The 22,149-nt window shown below is 41.0% G+C and overlaps 2 protein-coding genes across 2 annotated transcripts in view; one reads left to right on the top strand and one right to left on the bottom strand.

The window, feature by feature from the left end:
* Window positions 1-20,330, bottom strand: part of LOC117505467 (oocyte zinc finger protein XlCOF22-like) — a 29,396-nt gene extending 9,066 nt beyond the window's left edge. The window contains exons 1-2 of the mRNA XM_034165131.1: window positions 20,326-20,330; window positions 20,236-20,241 (exon numbers count right to left, since the gene is read on the bottom strand). The gene's annotated coding sequence lies outside the window, so the exon portion shown is untranslated. The remainder of the gene's footprint in view (window positions 1-20,235; window positions 20,242-20,325) is intronic.
* Window positions 89-20,591, top strand: LOC117505464. The gene is made up of 19 exons (XM_034165125.1): window positions 89-409; window positions 1,932-1,997; window positions 2,136-2,256; window positions 3,114-3,226; window positions 3,326-3,567; window positions 6,090-6,214; window positions 6,291-6,376; window positions 6,826-6,961; window positions 7,435-7,565; window positions 7,656-7,897; window positions 9,545-9,666; window positions 11,102-11,205; window positions 11,296-11,540; window positions 13,849-14,003; window positions 14,993-15,099; window positions 15,706-15,947; window positions 16,154-16,276; window positions 17,322-17,428; window positions 20,558-20,591. The coding sequence occupies exons 1-17, from the start codon at window positions 175-177 to the stop codon at window positions 16,253-16,255; spliced, it is 2,574 nt and encodes an 857-aa protein (XP_034021016.1). The 5' UTR covers window positions 89-174; the 3' UTR covers window positions 16,256-16,276; window positions 17,322-17,428; window positions 20,558-20,591.
* The last annotated feature ends 1,558 nt before the right edge of the window (window positions 20,592-22,149 follow it).

Below are 22,149 nucleotides of genomic sequence, written 5' to 3'. Positions count from 1 at the left end.
TAAAATTCCGCCGCAGAAAATATGTCCGGTGCGTGCGGACAAGGTTCCGTCTCCGGACATGGTGGTGGTGTTGTTTCCCGTCGGACACATTTATCAGGTGACACTATGTAAAAGAAAAAGGAAAAATCGTCCATATTCATTAAAAAATACGTTTTTTCGCGAAATGACTGCAGCATGATTTACTGGGAGAATAGAGACTCCGTAGACAGTGTCGGGAACATGTCCAAAGCGGACATACTGAGAGGAATCGTCAACGAGAAACTGGCTACAGCCGCCCGGGAAATCTTAGCGGTTGTGGAAAGAACCGTAGCCGGGTACGAGGAGGAGGCTTCGGGCTTCAGAGAGGAGATCGACCGGCAGAGGAGACAGCTGGAGGCTTTCCAGCCAAAAGTCAAACTAGAGAGACCAGGTCAGTGCTGTCCCGTCAACAAAAATCGTGCTGGACACGGAGAAAGACTGCAAAGTCGAATTACACGACTTCAGCGCCGATCCTCATTTAACAAACCGCTAGTTTAACGTTTAATTTAACGTCGACAAATGTATGTACGACAAATGGCAAAATTTGAACTATCAGACCAATTAATAATATCTGGTTTATAATTCGGCGTAATGTATTAATAGATATAAATGTGAGTCATAACTGATGCATTTAAATACTGTATCTCGATTAAATCAGCTCCTCACAGGGAGGATTTGTCGCCAACTACTGGCCCTATGCATATCTGCATATACATTCTGGGGCCGCTTGAGTCCAGCGTAGAGGCCTGACTGATGTAGATATTTGTAGAGCTGATACCAGTATAGGGAGTTATAAATAAATTAACAGTGCTGATATCACTGCTGATATATAGAGAATCCAAATGTTTTATTATCAAATTGTTATGACAAAGAAATGTAATTCAGGCTGGATGCTTTCCAGCTTTAACACAAGCTTTTTTTTTATTATAAATACCTACTCTAAAATGCCCCGTCTGATTGAAAATGAATGGCAGCTGGTTGCTTTGCTTCTGTCTCTTGTAACCTCTGTGACCAAAGGCTGATGGGGGTCCCAGCCTTGCTTGACAGCATTAGAAACAATGCCGTCAGACCTCCCTCTGCTGCACTAACTCCATAATTACACCACTTCAAACAGCCAAAGTGGTTTTCTGCAATGTGAAGACAAGTTGTCATATCTACAAAAATAATACAGATACCGCTATGTTATAAAGGCTCATACTAGCCAATATAAGCAAACTGATATATTGGTCGGGCTCTACTAAAGAAAGTGAATATAGTATTGATACCCATCTGTCCATGTGTATAGAAGAATTCAGTACAGTGTAATTTCTGTGAATACACTACTCCTAAAAGTAGCCTGGTGGTCAACGCACCTAACTTACGACCACCATGACCAATAGTATTTACACATCAACACATGGGTTTTATCCATATTGCGCTGCCATTTTGATACAGCAGTCCACAAAGAAAATACCCCTCTTTTTGGTAACTGCAGGGGAAAAAAAAATCCTGAGGAATCAGTTGCTGCTCTGTGATATGCTGGTTGCCAGTGCAGGCTAACAAATTTGTCAACTTTCATTTTTGCAAAATGGAGGATCATGCAGATCATTTATCCAAAGAGAAGACAAAGGATCAACAATCTCTCTCACCAAAGAAACAAAAACATGACCAGCGATGGCTGAATGCAATCTGCAACCTCACCACTAGATGACACTAAACTCTACATACTGTAGCTTTAATGGAAACAATTTTCTTAAGTAGAAACTATGAACATTTTTTGTTTGTCTATAACAGCCAAATCATTTTGTCTGCTTGTCAACTGATTATTGAACGTTATTGATAGAAACAAGCCTTAAACACGTTCTAACATTCTGAATGAACCCCTCACCCAGTTTAATAGATGTGGTCACGTTATTGACATGTCTTGGTTCCAGACCTACATGAATATGAGGCATTTGCTGTCCATGAGGGTAAAGTGGAGCAGCACTGCCAGCACACAGGTACCTTCTTAATACCGTTTTCAACAAATTTAAAAAAAAGATGACTTCCCAAACATTTAAAAACACGGAAGACATTCAGATGTACTCGTCTAAATTCAATGCTTTTGAGTTTAGACTACATTTCTGTCTCCTGTCCAGCTCTGGAGGACACCAGGACCCTCAGCTTTGACAGGCAACAGGAAGGTGATGATGATGAAGAGGAGCGCCTAGCATTAAGCTTCTCACAAATCCAAGACATGGATTATCCAAGCCCTTCAAGGTTTAATCTTTATTCCTTTAACACTGATTTCAGACAGTATTCAACAGGTTCAGTACACATATGTCGCATCTCGGAGCCTGTTTCAAGATTATTTCAAGCATGCAACTTCATCTACTGTGCATATATTGAGAGATGCAAGTACAAGTGTCTGCTTCGGCTACATCCATACCAGATCCTTCCTGCATGGTTATATGGACTTATGCCTGTTTGTTTTGTTTTTTTGTTTTTTTTTAGGTTTACATTGTAACCACTATTGAACAATCAAAAAATGGTTTCTTGCTCTGATTTAGTACATTCCTGTTAGGAAACAGTCTTTCGCTCACTGACAAGTATATCTGGTTTGAATCTATCATCGATCCAGGATCCACTAACCATCCAACAGGTGGCAGACACGTCTATGAGATATTACATAAACAAAACAAAGTTGTGTTTCCTTGCCATGAGCAGGGCAAGCAGAGGATTATTGGAGTCAGCCAGTGACTCGGTTCACAGCATTTCCTTGAATAACACCATAAAATATTCAGCTTATTCACCTCTGAAATTTTGGGTTCTGGTGGATGCAGGTGAGAACCAGCAAACTTTCTGTTTTGGACAAAGTTGGTGTCTTTTAACACAAATATTTACAGTGACTGTTTACAGGCTACATTCAGTGATTTAGACAAAGTTTAATATGAAATATTAAATGATATTTTCATATGTTAAAAATTTAATGTAATCAGGACTTATTTTTTTAAGATGTACACAGTGTCTACTGTATATTAAAAATAAATATGACTCTTAGAGCACAGCATGATCTTCTTCTAACAAAACCTCCAGCTGTCTGAACTTGCTACTTTTTTTTCTCTCTCTCTCTCCAGAGGTCTGTCTGATATGGCGACAGGCAGGTGTGTGCTCGCTGAAGATATGGACCATCTAGTACTCAGGGTCCGCATGCTGGAGGACTCGCAGACGACTGTGCTGTCAAACAGCGGTACATCAGTACAGCTTTTAATTATCCAGGAGCAAAAAAGTGAGGACTGAGTAAACCACCAAGTGCATTTCTTTTTTCTTTATTTCTTTTTTCTTTCAGTCTTTATGAAAGCGCCACTGCTGGAGGTGCAGTGTCCTCGTGGGCTGAAGGAGGCGGAGTTTGTCGATCTGCTGAGGTCCACCTTCCCTCAGCTTGCTCGAGGAAAAATCTTCGACATCTTCACAACTGATCGAAGCAAAAAACTACAACCTCTGAAACTAAAGACGCTGACGCCAGAGGAGATTGACAGGTCCATCAGGTCCACTGGAGCAGGAAGGTCTGCCCTCTACATTCGCCTGAAGGTAGTTTGACACATTTGTGTGTTTGTGTGTGTCATAACCATAAAGCGCACAAGTCAAAAACACATCAGTACTACGTGCTAACCCATGAATTACGCTTTCACATTTCTTAAAATGAATTTTCAATGAGAATGTAAATTGAGTTTAAGTCATAGTTTGTTTTGTTTTTTTGCTAGTGTGGGAGTCTTGCGACCTATATACTGCAAAATGATGTGTTTGTTGATGATAATAATTACGAGCGCTCTTGGCGCAATTCTGTTTTGCCTGTATTAATGCTAAATGCCCACCAGGTGGAGATATTGCTCCATTTCAAGAACCTTACGTACAGGCTGCTGGGGGACATGACAACAAACCTGCTACTTCTAGTAGTAGATAAGTTTATATATAAGGCTTTCCAAGGACTCAGCACACTAAATAAAAGAAGCTACCATAATAAAAGTACACAACAATGCACAAAAATCCTAAATTAAAGAGCTGATTAAAAAAAGAAAAAATCAAATGGGCTGATGTTTTTATTGTAGTGTTTGCAGCACTGGGTCAGCAGTCTACATTTTCTGTATCAAGGAACATTCAATATGTTGTCCATCGCATTTTTATTTGTCCATTTTGCTTGCTTTTGGTATTTAAAACTCCTTTTGACACACTCTACAAGCTGAGGGCTTCCTGAAAACAAAAAAAAAAACTCTAATTTTAACTTCTCCATCTGTGTCCATCTGATGTTTCCTGTTGTCTAACATGTTTATTAGCTAATCTTGCTTATCTTTGGAACTTAAACACTCATATATTAAGTAGCAGTACATGATGTGGTGTGCACATGCTCTACTGAGTTCCTGTGAATTGTTAAATTCACACCCAGGGAAACAATGTTAAGTGAACTCTCCAAACCAATAAACTAAAATAAAAAAAACAGTGTAACTTATACTATATTTTGGTATCATGGTTAATGAGGTTGTTTATGCAGACACCGGGCAGTAAACCTTGAGCTCTCTCCCCTGCTCATTCGTTACCTTCAGCCAGTTTGGATGCTGCGACTCGAGCAACACATCTATTGAACAAATAGATTACAATTTGTTCATGTAAATGGGGAATCTTCTTCACAGACTAAGGTTAATTATGGAGTTCCACAAGGTTCTGTGCTAGGACCAATTTTATTCACTTTATACATGCTTCCCTTAGGCAGTATTATTAGACTGCATTGCTTAAATTTTCATTGTTACGCAGATGATACTCAACTTTATCTATCCATGAAGCCAGAGGACACACACCAATTAGCTAAACTACAGGATTGTCTTACAGACATAAAGACATGGATGACCTCTAATTTCCTGCTTTTAAATTCAGATAAAACTGAAGTTATTGTACTTGGCCCCACAAATCTTAGAAACATGGTGTCTAACCAGATCCTTACTCTGGATGGCATTACCCTGACCTCTAGTAATACTGTGAGAAAACTTGGAGTCATTTTTGATCAGGATATGTCCTTCAATGCGCATATTAAGCAAATATGTAGGACTGCTTTGTTACATTTGCGCAATATCTCTAAAATTAGAAAGGTCTTGTCTCAGAGTGATGCTGAAAAAACTAATTCATGCATTTATTTCCTCTAGGCTGGACTATTGTAATTCATTATTATCAGGTTGTCCTAAAAGTTCCCTGAAAAGCCTTCAGTTAATTCAAAATGCTGCAGCTAGAGTACTGACAGGGACTAGAAGGAGAGAGCATATCTCACCCATATTGGCCTCTCTTCATTGGCTTCCTGTTAATTCTAGAATAGAATTTAAAATTCTTCTTCTTACTTATAAGGTTTTGAATAATCAGGTCCCATCTTATCTTAGGGACCTCATAGTACCATATCACCCCAATAGAGCCCTTCGCTCTCAGACTGCAGGCTTACTTGTAGTTCCTAGGGTTTTTAAGAGTAGAATGGGAGGCAGAGCCTTCAGCTTTCAGGCTCCTCTCCTCTGGAACCAGCTCCCAAGTCGGATCAGGGAGACAGACACCCTCTCTACTTTTAAGATTAGGCTTAAAACTTTCCTTTTTGCTAAAGCTTATAGTTAGGGCTGGATCAGGTGACCCTGAACCATCCCTTAGTTATGCTGCTATAGACTTAGACTGTTAGACTTAGAGTGTTTCTTTCTCTTTTTGCTCTGTATGCACCACTCTGCATTTAATCATTAGTGATTGATCTCTGCTCCCCCCCACAGCATGTCTTTTTCCTGGTTCTCTCCCTCAGCCCCAACCAGTCCTAGCAGAAGACTGCCCCTCCCTGAGTCTGGTTCTGCTGGAGGTTTCTTCCTGTTAAAAGGGAGTTTTTCCTTCCCACTGTTGCCAAGTGCTTGCTCACAGGGGGTCGTTTTGACCGTTGGGGTTTTTCCGTAATTATTGTATGGCTTTGCCTTACAATATAAAGCACCTTGGGGCAACTGTTTGTTGTGATTTGGTGCTATATAAATAAAATGGATTTGATTTGATTTGATTTGAGTGGCGTTTTTGTCATGTGTCACTTTGAACCAAAACTCTTCCAGACAGGAGATACTCTCCAGAGCTCCAGTGGTGAGATAGGTCTTCTCCAGAGAGACAAGGATGCTGCAAACAATTGTCCAGCCAGCGCTGCTGTGGCAGCAGCCCATCAAACCCCATCATGTGCAGTGTAAGTAATTTTTCAGGCTGAACAGCAGAGTTTATTCGTCAACAGTAAGATGGTTCTTTACCGTATCATTCCCCAGAGATCAGTCCGAGAGGAGGCGTGGCAGACGTGGTCTCAGAGTCTCCACTCTCAAAGACTCCCAGTGCAGTGTCCTCTCAAAATACGGTAAATACGAAAGATATCGTTTTTGTTTGAGCTTATTTTTCTTTGCCTTTATGATTTTTTTTTTTTATTTTTTTTTTTATGTTTGTAGCCAAAAACTCTGCATTTCTAGGATTAAAGTAGCAACATAAATTGTAAACCCAAAGGTGTGCCAAAGCAACTTTAGAGATCCAAAATTATTTGAATTCTGGTGTGTGTGTGTATTAACAAAACAAATGAAGTTGACCACACAAAACATAGTGTCTTTGGTTCATACTGTCTGCAGTGAAATAAAACTCAAAGTAAGAATCGCTGCAGGGTTTTGTGTGTGTGTGTCTTTTCCATACTGTTCCAACTTCCTCTGGTGTGTTCAGGTAGTTTGTCTAAGTGACTGTTCAAAAGCATTTGGTAGATGAAATAAGCTGCCTTTTCAGTAACCATAAAAAAAGGCAAAATCTGAACTTTTTGTGCAGGAGTGGAGGACGTGGAAAGACCAGGCCTCCTTTGTGGTGAAGATGGTGAGGAGCAGGGGGAGGAGGAAATGTCAGCAGCGCAGTATGCACAGAGTCAAGATGATCCAAACGATGTGGATTATCAAGTACCATCAAGGTTACAAAGACTGATCCTGTTTAATGCCGCACTCAGCCTGTAGAATTAACAGTACCATTATTGGATATCTGTCTGTATCACAATGTGAAACATCCCACATTTGGTGTTAGGAATGACAAATACTGGTTTGTCCACAAGATGTTAGTGTTCCACTGTTTATCTTATACACTGAGAAGCACCCACCTCGCACGAAACAGTCAGAGTAGCCATGAGTCTCCATCTGAACAGTTATAACATCTTGGTTTTCCTGGTTGGGAATAAATATAGATCTGTCTTGTCTATAGATATGTCTTGCTGTCTTGAGCCTGAAATGTGATGGCCACACAGGTGACCATGGTATTGGCAACATGAACTAATTTGTACATACATGTTTATCACCGCGGTGGATTGTTAACATTCAGAAGTAACGCACGAAAATGTTTAGCTAACACCCGTCTTTCTCAAATGGTCTTATACCAATGTTTACCTTCAAGGTCATTGTTCTCCAGAGGTTCATTTGAGAAGAGGAAGTTCAGCAAATCTCAGTTCAGTGATGCTGGGACTCATCTGTATCTCAGGATCCGCCTGCTTGAGGACCCACAGGCTTTAGTGGTGTCAAACACCGGTAAATATAAAGCACATCAGTCTTTGCTCAAATGTCCCATAACAAAACTTTGTGACTGAAGAAATCCCCCTGTTGATTTCTCCTTTTCAGTATTGAAGAGATCCTTCTTGCAGGAGGTGCAGTGTCCACTCGGTATGCAGGAGGTGGAATTTCTTGAACTTTTGAGATCCACCTTCCCTCAGCTGGCTGGAGGTGAACCCTTTGATGTCTTCATAACTGACAAAACCAAAAAACTAAAGCCTCTGTCCCTGAAAACATTAACCCCAGAGGCCATCAACACATACATCAGGTCCTCGGGGGGAGGAAACTCAGCTCTATACATCAAACTAAAGGTAGTTGGATTGCTTAATTTACCTTTTGTATTTGTTGAGAAATCGGTTTTTGAGTATGATTTTTTATTTATTCATTTTTTTTAATTCAATAAGTGAGGCGTTTTGCTGAACTGGATTGGATAATTTGTTGACTAAAGTTGTGTTGAGAGCTCAACATTTTCTGATGGTAATTTAAACCAAGAAATTGTGAACTTACTAAGTTAGTACTTTTCGAATAAGGTCATACCATCTGGGAAATGTCAGTGGTAGCATTTTAAAGTTGCTGAAAAGTATTTTTGGGGACCGTAGTCATGTAACAGGTACTGGGGTGGGTGTGTTCTTGGGCTTCTTTGGGGGCTTTGACATACAGGACCAGTTGGGGTCAAGAGATGCCATGGACCAGCTCCAGTCACACAAGTATTTATTTTTTTACCCCCAATAAAATGTCATTTATGTGCTTACTTTTGCTGCCGTTGAAGTAATCAATGATGGGGGGGGGGGGGATCTCAGATTCTCCTTGATGCTTCCCGCAAGGCCTCATGGTGTGAGCCATGTGGATGGGCTTGTCAAAGATCACATTTCCGCCATGCTTGATGTTCTTGACCTTCTTCCTGTCACAAGAAGGCTCCTTCAGACCTTTGATGGTCAGAGCAGATCTCAAGGGAACCACCTGAGTTGCTGCCCGTTTTGTCAGCTCCACAGTGATCATCAAGCACCTGTTGCCTTGGCACCGTCATCACCGACTTTCTTTGGAGACAAATTGAGGGTGTCCTTGGGTGGGTTGAATCTTGGAGGTATGTTGCTGCTTTTCAGATCGAACCAAGTTCACCTTGATTGGTTGGACTGAAGATTGTTGTACCTTCACCACTAACATGAAGAAGAAAGACGCTTACGTTAATATTTTGCTAGTGACAGTAATAAGCGGTTTGAAAAGTTGAGAAACTGCTGAAGTCAAAACAACATATTGGTCATTTGAAAGACTTTGTAGATGTTTTCAACAATGATGTTCACACAAAATAGGTCGACCTTTGTGGTGTCTTCTGCTCGTGGAAGCATACAAAGAATATGAAGTTATGTAACCAATGTCGGAGTGAAGCTAGATCTACCAGTATGCTCCATGCTTTCTTCATCTTTTCTGTAAAGACTGGGATGGGGATGTGATGGTCTATTGGTTAAGCAGTGGGATTGAGACCAGAAGATCCTCGGTTCAAACCCCCATCTGTCCGGAAAGTCACTAAGGGTATATAAATCTAGTTCATTTACCATTTAAAGAGTTGGGACAATGGTTTTAGGGATTCGCCAGCTATTTTAGTTGCCATTGACACAATCCAGTTACGACAATGGCTAAACCAGCCAGACAGGCTAGTATTGCATGCAGTTGTATTTAAAAGGATCATGTTGCACTTGTGAGCAAATAAATCAGATTTAATGTTGATAAATCCAAGCTGGTGCCCTATTTAACTTTTTTCCATACAATGTTAAACATTTATGGATGATAATTAGTTTACAATGACAACGCAACAAGAACTACTTCACCACCACCTGTATAGTTATTCCAATTCCAGTACAAAATGTTTGGTTCAGTATTTTTACCATTGTTTGGATTCTTTTGTAAAAGTAATTGTGTCAGTTTGTGCCTGAATGTCACATGAAAAAAAACTATTCCAGGTGGGGCAGGATCTCCTGAACAGCCGCAAGCACCTGCATCTACATAGAGGTGACGGTATCGCCGATCATTGTCCAAAAACTGCTGCTGGAGTGACAACTGGTGAAACCAAAACCTATACAGTGTAAGTATAAAACAAAAAAGAATGTTGAACATCATTCTTCCAGGTAAAGCTTTGGAATGGCTTTAAGTGTTTTTTAATAAATTGGAAGCAAACTATTTATTCCAACACATTTTCAAAGAGTTAGGCATGTTTGTTGTCTTTAACCTCACTAACTTGGCTTGTGGGCACTTGGTGATGAAAATGTAGTATGTATTGTCCAACACTTACAGTAAAGCTGTCAAATCCAGCTCATTGCCATCCCAAATCCAATGGTCCTCTTGCATTGTTTGATCTGACAGAACCTTAATCTCAGTCTGATCTTGAAGTGACAAAGGGACCTACCAACAAAGTTGTTTAGGGGGGCATTATGTTTACACCTTGTCTGTCCAGGCATCCATCTGTAAACTTTACATTTTCGCACAAGGACTAAACAAGGCCTCGTCTGATTGAAACCACATTGTAGTGGTAAATTGAGGGAGGCTAGAGGAAGGTTCTTTCGAAAATGGCTGTCATCCGTTACCCAATATGGCCACTACGGGTGTCATCTTGATTTTATTTCTGCACAATAACTAAAGGGCACCTTGTCTGATTGAATCCATTCCTTGGTGGTGTATTGGGGGAGGCTTGAGGGAGTATCCTTTTGAAAATAGGACTCAATACACAGCATACTAATTATAAAGCAGCGGTTTTTCACTATACAAATACACCATGCACCATCTTTAAAGCACCAAGCTTTCACTGTAGAAGAAATTGCTAGACTTTATTATCACTGTAAAACCATACACCAACTCAACATGCGAACAGAGACGTATGCAACGCTTTTTTATTTTTCATGCTTTGTTTTAACTCTATATATTACAGAGCTTTGGTCCAACCTGGATGAAAGTATGCACTAGCATGTCCACAGAGGACCAATGTGGCAAATCTGAGTCGCATTTATGAAGGGATGATGGAGATTAGTCCGAGAAACCTCAGTCTTAATCAGCCTTATGATGTCACAAAGTGGAATGTGTGTATTTTTAATCTGAATCCCAATAAATTCTCAGACTCTTGTCCACTCTTGACAAAATAAGTTATGTGGGAGCCCATTGTTCCGAAGAACACTTTAATAATTTGAGTCTGAAATGTCTAGAGACTGCTGAGGTTAGATTCAGAAACCTCAACTTGAGTCATTAAAAAGTATCCGTGTCTATCTAGTTTGACATGCAATGTTTCTCAAAAGGCCGTGACAGTTTAAGTCCATATTTATGAACAAATTGGTGTTGTGTAACTGTAATGACAAAGCAGAGGACAGTGAAGATGTTGTAGTGTCGCTGTAGTGGAACTGGGAAAACATTCAATATTTTTTGATTTGACAGAACTAAATGTGCTGCTCAGTCGTTAATATAAATGCGAGTTATTCAGTTTCATATCATTAATTCTTCTACCAGTCATCTTTCACCTCTGTACCTGACAGAGATCCTCTTCAGACGATGGGCGACAGACTAGTTGAGCGACGCTATCGTGTCCTCAGAATGTGCATGTTGCAAGATTACCAGGGGGACGTGCTTTCAAAAAATGGTAAACCGCTTTTTGGTACTTGAACCAGCATTTGGCACAGAAATCTCCAGATGTAGATGATTTTTTTTCTTTCTTCTTCTTTTGTTTCAGTGTTTATGAAGTCCCCAGTGCAAAAAGTAAAGTGCACACATGGCCTACAGGAGTCTGATTTCCTGGTTATGCTGAAGTCCATCTTCCCTCAAATGACTGAAGACAAAAACCATTTTGACATGTTCAGGGCTGACAAGAAACGGAAACTACACCGACTTAAACTTAAGACTCTGACACCGGATACAGTCTACAAATGCTTGAAGACCTTTGGATCAAAGAAATCCACGTTATACTTCAGAATGAAGGTACAAATATTTTTACCGTTTGTGCTTTTATATTTTTTACATCCTACACAGTTATTCTGTAGCACCGGAGGCAGGTGTGACATGATCTCATTTTCATAGTCTTCTGTTCGACCTCATGGTGAGGAGTTCCAAAAACAGATCTGTATACGAGGTCTATTAGAAAAGTATCCGACCTTATTATTTTTTTCAAAAACCATATGGATTTGAATCATGTGTGATTGCGTCAGACAAGCTTGAACCTTCGTGCGCATGCGTGAGTTTTTTCACGCCTGTCGGTTGCGTCATTCGCCTGTGAGCAGGCTTTGAGTGAGGAGTGGTCCACCCCTCTCATCGTTTTTTTCATTGTTTAGGAATGGCTCAGAGACTGCCGCTTTGCTTTATCAAAATTTTTTCAGAAACTGTGAGGCACATCCAAGTGGACACCATTCGAGAAATTCAGATGGTTTTTGGTGAAAATTTTATGGGCTTCAAAGAGATTACTGTTACTGTCGCTTTAAGGATGGCCCAGAGCGACTGGTGGTGCGCCGCGCTCCAAAGCCGCCATCGACAGGCTGAGCGACCATTTCATTTCTAAACAGATGGCTGTATGGATCCGTGACCATTGTGTGCCATTTCTCTGGTTATCACAAGAGCTGGACATCAACCATTTTCTGGCAGATTTCACTTTTAACAAGAGATTTTGTCATGGAAAGCCGAGCGGAGGCTTCGCGCGTCACAATGGATTCGCTACTGGAGCAAGACAAAACCACCTCCGTTTTGGTCTCACAGGACGGCTTTGAGATGGCGTTCAGACAGCTGTCGGTGGTTTTTCCATCGAGTGATTATCCTAGAAATTGTGGATGTGCCTGGACATGCCAGAACATGTCCTGTGAGGCTTCATCACAGTGTTGCTTTGCGCCATGCGGCACCGCCGCGACGCGTGAAGCCTCCGCTCCTCTTTCCATGACAAAAACTCTTGTAACAGTGGAATGTGCCATTCATTTCCAAACTGGACACTGTGTTTTATCCGGGACGTCGTCTGACTAGCACAGGAATTGTGAAAAGACGTGGACATCAGCACTTTTTCGGCACATTGAGACAGACGTGCGGAGGAATTACGCATGTCGCGGCGGTGCCGCATGGCGCAAAGCAACGCCGTGATGAAGCCTCACAGGACATGTTCTGGCATGTCCAGGCACATCCACAATTTCTCGGATAACCACTCAATGGAAAAACCACCGACAGCTGTCTGAACGCCATCTCAAAGCCGTCCTGTGAGACCAAAACAGAGGTGGTTTTGTCTCGCTCCAGTAGCGAATCCATCGTGATGCGCGAAGCCTCCGCTCGGCTTTCCATGACAAAATCTCTTGTTAAAAGTGAAATCTGCCGGAAAATGGTTGATGTCCAGCTCTTGTGATAACCAGAGAAATTGTACACGATCACGGATCCATACAGCCATCCGTTTAGAAATTAAATGGTCACTCAGCCTGTCGATGGCGGCTTCGGAGCGCGGCGCACCACCAGTCGCTCTGGGCTATCCTTAAAGCGACAGTAACACTCCGTAATCTCTTTGAAGCCCATAAAATTTTCACCAAAACCATCTGAATTTCTCGAATGGTGTCCACTTGGATGTCCCTCACAGTTTCTGAAAAAGTTTTGATCAAGCAAAGCGGCAGTCTCTGAGCCATTCCTAAACAATGAAAAAAATGACGAGAGGGGTGGACCACTCCTCACTCAAAGCCTGCTCACAGGCGAATGACGCAACCGACAGGCGTGAAAAAACTCACGCATGCGCACGAAGGTTCAAGCTTGGCTGACGCAATCGCACGTAATTCAAATCCATATGGTTTTTGAAAAAAATAATAAGGTCGGATACTTTTCTAATAGACCTCGTACTTTGCATAGAGTTGTAAGGGGAGAATTGGTACTACAGATGCATTCCTTTCCAGTGTACTTGTATTTGGGTACTATTTATGTTAGGTTGCACGTTAGCTAGCCTACTATACCTAGCCTGGACTGTGCTCGCTAGGCTAGTTGACATGTTGATTAGCATCTGTTTAAAAAAATACAAACAAAAAAACCCCAGCTCGAGTTCATGTCTGTTTTTACTAATACAGAGTTAGTGATTTTCCTTTCACAAGTTATAACATGAGATATTTGTGCATAATTATTGACTCGATATTGACATTGGACTAATGACATTAACGGTTAAGTTTCCTTTGACGTGATGTGTATTTTTACAGAGCTGGGCAGTTTGCCAGCTATAAGTCTATTTTAACAGAAATGCAGAACTATAAATTTTTTCAAAGTTATTTTCTCTTTTTGCTAGAAATATCAATTGGGAGCAAAAGCCCTACAAACAGGAGAGAATCTACAAAGCAGAAATGTTGATAGTCTTCTACAGAAATATGGTGATGATACCACCAGCAGACGTTCAACTACTTCTGTGATGGTGACGGCTAATCAGAACAAAATGTGTCCAAGGTCAGTACAAAAGAAGAAGAAATAGTACGTTGTGTGTAGACCCCGAGGTCCTTTGGTGCCAGTATTTAACCCGGATTCCGTTGCGTGAAATGGATGAGCGTCTATGACTCCCCGTGGATGGGATGTCAGTCCATCACCGATTATTTCCCCACCCATGGCCTTCCTTTATTTCCTTTATATAGCGCCAAATTACAGGCCGGTACCCATTTGGAGCTAGGCCAAGTCAAGTATGGGAGCATGCACTATTGCTGCATCCACCACACCATAGCACTACCTCTGGTCATGGATGGCAGTCCCCCAGGCACACAACTGGTCCATCCAAGATGTGTGAACTTGGATAGTACCACTGAAGTGTCTTGTCCAAGGACATAGATCGGTAGCATGACTGGGAATTGAACCTAGGCCTAGATATTGACCCAACTCCTAATCTCACTGAGCTACCTGCTCCCCCACAATACAGTTCAAGTGCAAAATAAAGCATCAGAGATGATAGTATTTGGTGTTCAGGAGCCATCTGAGCAGAAGACAAGCTGACAGTGCAGTAGACTCAGTTATCATGCAGTTGAAATTATACGACTGTGGCAGCAGTTTTTGAAATGGCGCTGAAAGACCCAGACACTCAGTTGTGATGTAATATCAGAAGCAAAGCATTAATCCAGAAGACCCTAACTTCACATGAGCACACTATTTGTGTAAACTGACAGAGTGGAAATGCCATACTGTAATGTATCCACCCCAGTATTTTCTGGAGCCTCTACCCCACTTTTCCTTTCCCTAATTGTTGCATGCCTTGGAAACAAAATCTCTCATGTGTGAGGTATCAATCTGATCCCATTCAGACTTGCCCATCTTGGCTTTGCCCAATATAATGAGTTAAAAGATGTGAACAATAACTAAGTCTTTGCCAGGTGGCCGAGACTGATTGATTCTGTAGTATTAACAGAGCATTCACCTTTCTGTCAGTCACCTTTCAGTTTGTTGACTTTCAGAGATAAACCTTTAAGGAAGCGTCGCAGACGTGGTGAAGAACCAACCCACCATGTTCTTGGAGTCTGCTTGCTGCAGGATTCCCAGTGTGATGTGATATCAAGATTTGGTAAATATATCATCGCCATCTAGCTGTAGAGAAGAGTGAATGGAGATTATGTATCCTGACTTACTCAAACTGATATAGCAATTGGCCAGTAATATCGGCCGATAAGAGACTTTCATGATCATATCAGTAGTGATGTTATTTTTGCAGATATGAAAACTTTTATTTTACAGAATGATCGGTGCAGAAAAATTCTTTGGCTGTTGGAAATGGTGCCATTGCATAGTTTGTCCACCAAAGGGGGCGCTCCAATGGCATTGCTTACCATGGTTGCTTGAACAAAATAATCCAAGATCGTGGAACAGTCTCCCAGACAGCGAAATTTCTGTATAAATCTAATCTGATGCATTTTTTTCTGTTGTATTTTGTAAAGGTTAGTGAAAAATAAACACTTTTATACGTTAGCAAATATATTGGTGTCATAAAATTTTTTACAGCCTAATACTGGCATAGGTATCGGAGCCCCCCCACAAAAAATCCACATCGGTTGGCCTCTACTTAGTACCGTACCTGATGCCCTTTGAGATGACTCAAAATTGAGCTGGCAGAGTCGACACACTGCAGTCCTCACTAAGTTCCATCATTTATTTTTGAATTTGTGTGTTTCAGTGTTTATGAAATCCCCAGTGCGTAAAGTTACATGCCCCCGTGGTCTACATGAAGCAGATTTCCTGGAGTTGCTGAGGTCCACTTTTCCTCAGCTGGATGGAGACAAAAAAAGTTTTGACATCTTCCGGACCGATCGGACCCGTAAGCTACAGCAGCTTCTCGTGAAGACACTAACACCAGATGAGATCTTCAATTCCTTGAAGTCCGTTGGATCAGCAAAGACGTTTTACATCAGACTGAAGGTAGATAGGGTTGTAGTTTGTTCCATACCTTTCTGTTGGGTCATTTGAATAAATGTGGGGTAGTAGTTTTTGTCCAACGTGACATTTCGGTCATCCGATTAATTTTGAGATCGCAGTATTTCTGTGAGTGTGACAGTTCAAAAAAAAAAAAAATTAAATAAGGGCATCCCTTTGTGATATTTGACTTGGAAATCATGCTCTTCCAGACAGAAGCTCAAGCCCAAAGCAGCAGTGATAAGTCTCATCTTCTACAAAAACACGATGCCACCAACAACTATCCAACCACCCCGGGTTATGGCGACAACTGATCAAAGCAACATGCACACCGTGTAAGTAAAGCAGGAGAAGAAGGTTGATGATGGTAGGTAATTTTTTGAGACCTTTTTCCAATTTTGCCGGACATCCAAGAACAAAAAATAAGTAAATAAAAGGGTCATTGCAACAAAGATTTTCTACCAGTGATGAGTTTCTTTGAGAGTAGGTTAACTTTCAAGAGAAAAATTGTGAATACCATCAGAACAGAATACCAACCATAATTGTGTGAAGTGAAACTTTAACCCCTGTAAAGCTGGGCCAACGTAGAGTTGTGTAATGCGGTGTACCGACTACGCCGAGCTTATGCGGCCCTACGTGGCAATACTCTGAGGGATGCAAAGGAGTCCACAAAATGGATGCAAAAAATTAAACATGTTTGCACTCGGGGTTGCCACAGCAGATCCAAGGTGGATCTGCATGTTAATTTGGCACAAGTTTTGCCCTTCCTGATGCAACTCCTTGACTGCGACTTGTCGGATCTCATTTAAAAGATATAGTCAGTGTTCTGTGTTGAGCATTAGATGTTCGTGTAAGTTGATTAATCGCTTATCCTTCATTTAATGTGCTCATAACGACTCGAGCCCTTGATTGTACGACAAGTACCTTGTATATGTGTGAATTGCGTCAGAAAAAGAATAACCCCTGCACTCACCAAACCCTAACAATTGTAGTTTCATAAAGTCTGCACTTCATCTGGATCCTTGGTGGCGTGTTGACATACCATTTGCTCTTTGAAATTCCACTTTGTGCATTTCTTGTGTGTGATCAGACGTATTTTCAAATGACCTCAAGACAAACAGGACAGGAAGTGACAAAAAAGACAGATGGTCCTGGCCTCTTTCTGCATCTGCAACCCTACAGCCATCGTTGTCATGGTGACCAGTCTGGCATGTCTATGAATCCATAAACCCCTCGTTTTGTAGTCCTCAGCTTCCCTGTCGTCCATTTATAATCTTTTTTTTTTCCCCTCAACAGTAACTACTCTGCATGCTCAGATGACTTCAGGCAAATCAGTTATTTAATATGGACTGAATCTGCTTTCATTTTGATTTCTTCCAGAGGGGAGTTTAAGAAGAAGCGTCGCAGGCGCAATGAAGAACCAACCCACCATGTTTTCAGAGTCTGTGTGCTGGAAAATCCACATTGCAATGTCATCTCACGATACGGTAATTACAGCTGGTTCGAGTTTGCAACATTTCGGGCAATACAATAAAGCCTTTTTTTTTTTTTTTTTTTTTTTTTTTATGGTCACACTTTGATTTTCACACTTCAGCTCTAGAAGGAGAAATTTTCCTGAAAGTAGTCAAAGTCGTCAGCAAAGACAACTGCTGGTGCGGAAGGGACAGAAGGTCATCAAACGTACGCTTTGTTACGGGATCAAGGACACAAATAACCCTTTTGATCATTGATGCTGCAACATGAAAATAAGCAGTGGTTGGCACAGATAACCAAAAAATTAACTTCGATAACAGATAATCAGATAACTGAAAAGTTATCTTCGATAAAGATAAAACAATAAACCACCAAAAAAATGTATCGGAAGTTACAGATAACCGATAACAGATAAATTCCAGTATTGTCTCTGGTACATTTACAACTACTAATAAAACGAATTTAAGTTTTGATGCCACAATAGCTTCTAGTAATATTAAAAGTAACAACAGACCCAAACAATGAGACCACACTTTTGTCTTTGAACATTCTGCTCCTGCTGGAAGCACTTGTTCACTACAGAGCTCCCAGTACAGAGGTACTCTGAGAGCAGCCATAAAGCCAACTCTCTATCAGTCACAACGCTCCGGTCAGGCGGAGGTCTTGAAAAATAAAGTCATGCTGACTTATGGTTTTGATTTATAAATAACATTAATACTGATAGAATAACTCCATTAATGTCAAGTATGTCATTTGTACAAAGTTAAAATATAGCATATATCTTATAATGTTGTCGCCTTTGTCTACAGAGGGTAGAGACGCTTTTCATAGAAGCAGCTCTCTTCTGTTAGCAGAGGTATAACTGTCCATCTGTTACAAAAGTTTTAACAGGCAGGTGCTGAACTGATTTTAAATTTAAAAAATGCTTGTCGCTGTTCAGCTTTGTTTACCTTGTTTATCGGTCTAAAAGTTACCGGACAAAAATTTATCTGAAGATAATTGGTCCGATAATGGTTTTTAAAGTTATCTAAAAAGATAATCCGATAATGAAAACATTATCTTTGATAATTATCTGTTATCGGATTATCGGAAGTGTGCCCACCACTGAAAATAAGTATCTTATGGTCTGTATGGGGCAATTAAATCTTTGTTTCTTTCTTTTCTTTTGGTCATTAAGAGCCACTGGAATAAATACACAGAGGCAGTGGTGGCACAAACAGCTGTAAGACGCCGTTTGACTGAACACTAGTTTGGTGTGCTGGGGCAGAGGAGACAGTCGGAAAGGTCTAATTGGTCTTGATACTTGTGTCATTAATCCACAAACTCCTGAGGAAACATGGAGCTGCACCTGCAGTGAATTTTGCTACTGATTGAAAATGCCAACTTTGCAGTTTCTTAATGTGACTTGTACATTGAAGGTACTTTTATTTTTGGCATTTATTCTTTTATTATTAGTGTTTTTGTTCAGTACTTTGGTTCCTGAGACTTCCTATATATGTAGTCCGCCATTATTATTAATAACAACTTACTAGGGGCGCTACGACCGCTACCTTTGTGCACCCCTCACCCCCAGGACTAAACCATACCAACTTTTTTAGGTTCCTTAGATGACCCCAACACACAATCAGGATGTTCTCCAAAATAAAAACTGGCCTCAAGCCAGCTGCCAAAATAGTTTTTTTTTTTTTTTTTTTTTTTCCCCCCCCACTAAACACCAGTGATTTTTGTCACTATTAAGTCTATTGTTTGTTTCAACTATGTATTTTAATAATAAGGGTCTATTGGCGGCCATTTTGAATCTTAAACCCATGAATGAATTTAGTTTAGGCACAAATGAGTTTGCTGTGACCTGCAATGGTCTTCCCATTGAATCTCTGATATTTAAGTTGTTTATATGTTATTTAAAGGTGTTTTAGTGAAAAAGCCTATTTTGGTGGCAATCTTGGATAACTGGCTTGAAGTTTTTATTTTTGGGAACATCCTGATTGTGATTTGGGGTCATCTAAGGAACCTAAAACTGTTGGTTTGGTTTAGTCCTGGGGAGGTGCAAAGGTAGTGGTCGTAGCTCCCCTAGTAAATGTATATATATTTTTTTTTCAGTATATAAGTTGCAGGACCTCCCAAACTTTTTGTGTGTGTGCAATTTATACTCCATAAAATATGGTACTCACACTTTGGTGCAACAACTCATGTAATGGAGGCCAGCAGGTGGTGGTGTGCAGAACAAACCTTACTCCCCAAGGCCAATTGCTAGAGCCCATGCGCTTTAGCCTCATGGTTAGAATGCCTGCCTCCCATCCTGGAGGTTGTGAGTTCATGCCCAGAGTGGGACACAGCAATGCAGGTTACAGTCTAACCATTTTTTCCCCCTTTCTGTATTGTCAGCTCTTTAATTTAGAATTTTTGTGCACTGTTGTAGTGTACTTTTTATTATTGGTGTTTCTTATTTTATTATTGGAGTTTGTTTAGTGCTTTGATTTGTGGGGAAGCACTGTATAAATAATTTTCATGCTTGTTCAGAGTAACGAATGCATGATTTTTCGGTATATAAGTCGCACCAGAGTGTAAATCACAGGACTTCCCAAGGTAGCAAAAAATGTAACCTGTACTCTGTAATCTATACCTATACTCTATGGGAGTTGTTACTCAGTCCTTTGCAACTAGAAGTCGTTACAAAATCTAATAGCATTTAGCACGGTCAGGGTTGTAACGCGTTCTCATGGTTTCAATTGGCAAAAGGTTGCCAGTGGTCACGTTTGGACAGTATGTCAGGGAGTTTTTGAAGAGGAAGCCTGTGGGAACCCAATCAGCTTCCAGTTACAAAACACTGATCGTGCTTATTTGGATTCGTCCTCCTCGTTGTCAGCTTCCATTGGCGAAATGCCAAGCTTATCAACAAACTACAAAGTACAAATGCCTTTTTGTACTTGTTTGTTGTGATATTTCTTTCATTGTCCATCTGTGTGCCTTAAATGTTTGCATATATCTTGACGACTGTCCTTATTAGCGAACCCGACATTTTAGCCATAGGCTAATGCTACAACTGCCTGGCCGAGTCGCGCATCCATGTATCTTGGGGTTCATTAATGTGCACATTGTGCTATAACCCTAAATGTGATATGCGCTGTTTGTTTCCGTTTCAGTGTTCCAAAAATCTCCGCTGCAGGAGGTGAAATGCGCTCGTGGCCTGCAGGAGGCAGATTTTGTGAACTTGCTGAGAACCACCTTCCCACAGCTGGATGGAGACAACAAACATTTTGACATTTTGAAGACTGACAAAAGCAGGAAACTCCAGCAACTTTACATAAAGACCCTGACACCAGAGGAAATCTACAGGTCCATGAATTGCTTCGCGTCAGGATCCAGAGCTTTGTACATCAGACTGAAGGTACACATCACTAACGGGTCTGGCTACATTTTGCACTTTTATTTTTTTGGATACTGTGCTGTTAAACCATTTCTGTGTCAGATTGGAAAGTTTCTTAGCCTTCATTAACCACTCTTAAAACATTCTTGACATCTCCAAATATTTTTACTTGGGTTTAAGTCGCAAGGCTAGAATGTTTACATAGAGGCCAAAGGGAAGCCTATGTCACAAAGAAAGATGACATGAAGTCTTCTTAAGCAGATCCAGGTCACCACAAAACTATTTGTTTTGCATATGATTCCTGCTTGACCTAAGGACCATCTCTCTGCAGAATATTTATGGAATATTTGAAGGTTTGAACACAAACTTCAGTGACTTCATGATGTGTTTGGACAGAGAAGTTTGGCAATGCTGGTACTTTGCAGGAAAATGAAGATTCAGGTCTTTAGTGTCTTGGTGCTGCCCGTTGTGACCTGAAGTAATGACTGGATGTCTTTGGTGTAAGGTCTCTTTGGAGGATCTTTGGGTTAGGGTACCATTGGAATGACTTTTTGTCAAACAAACGATATTTTTGCGAGACTCAGATGAGGAGTATCACTTGGATTGTGAGGGAGCATCAGTTATGGCATTTTGGCCATGTGGTGCATTTCTCCGGACATAATCCAGCATGTATAGGTTCCTCAGTGTTGAAGACCACCGCAACTGGAGAAGGTCAAGGATACCCATGTTTTCACCTGGCTGCAGCAGATAGATTGTTACTTTCAAGAAGTGAGGATTGACCAGTTGCCTTCCAGAATACAAGGTGGTTCCACGTTGTGGTGGGTGCATCAATGTGGAGCAGACTTGATCAGACCTGTACACAAACAAAGGTGGACCCAACTTTGCCTCTGAGGGGATGTTATGAAGTTAAACATCTGCAAACAGTCCTCCTTTGAATTGAGAGTGCTCGTCAACTGAGATGATCGGTTACATCGCCCTGCATTGTCTTGGACCTTCATGCACCCCCACCACCCCACCCCTGCTTGTCTTTAATTATGTTCCATTAGCGTTAATGCATTTCATCACTGTTTTTGTGACTAACCTCTTACAGACAAGCAAGGACGATGTCCGCGCCAGTGAGCAGAGACGCTGTTTTTTACCCACAAACAATGACTCCGCTCAAGATTCTCAGACTTCTGCTTCCTTGACAATCAGTCGTGATGAAACCAGGCTGCATGGAAGGTACTTGTTTTTTGTTGTTTGAACAAAATGACTTTCGTCAAAATAAGTGACGCTTGTTGACTGAAGGGGGGGCCTTGGTTTCCTTCTGCACAACTTAATCTTTGGTTGTGGTTCCCACAGGAGCCCTGTTGAGAACATAGGGGCAAA

This window comes from Thalassophryne amazonica, chromosome 23, assembly GCF_902500255.1.
Source record: "Thalassophryne amazonica chromosome 23, fThaAma1.1, whole genome shotgun sequence".
Taxonomy (NCBI): Eukaryota; Metazoa; Chordata; class Actinopteri; order Batrachoidiformes; family Batrachoididae; genus Thalassophryne; species Thalassophryne amazonica.
This window is presented reverse-complemented; position numbering and strand designations above follow the sequence as displayed.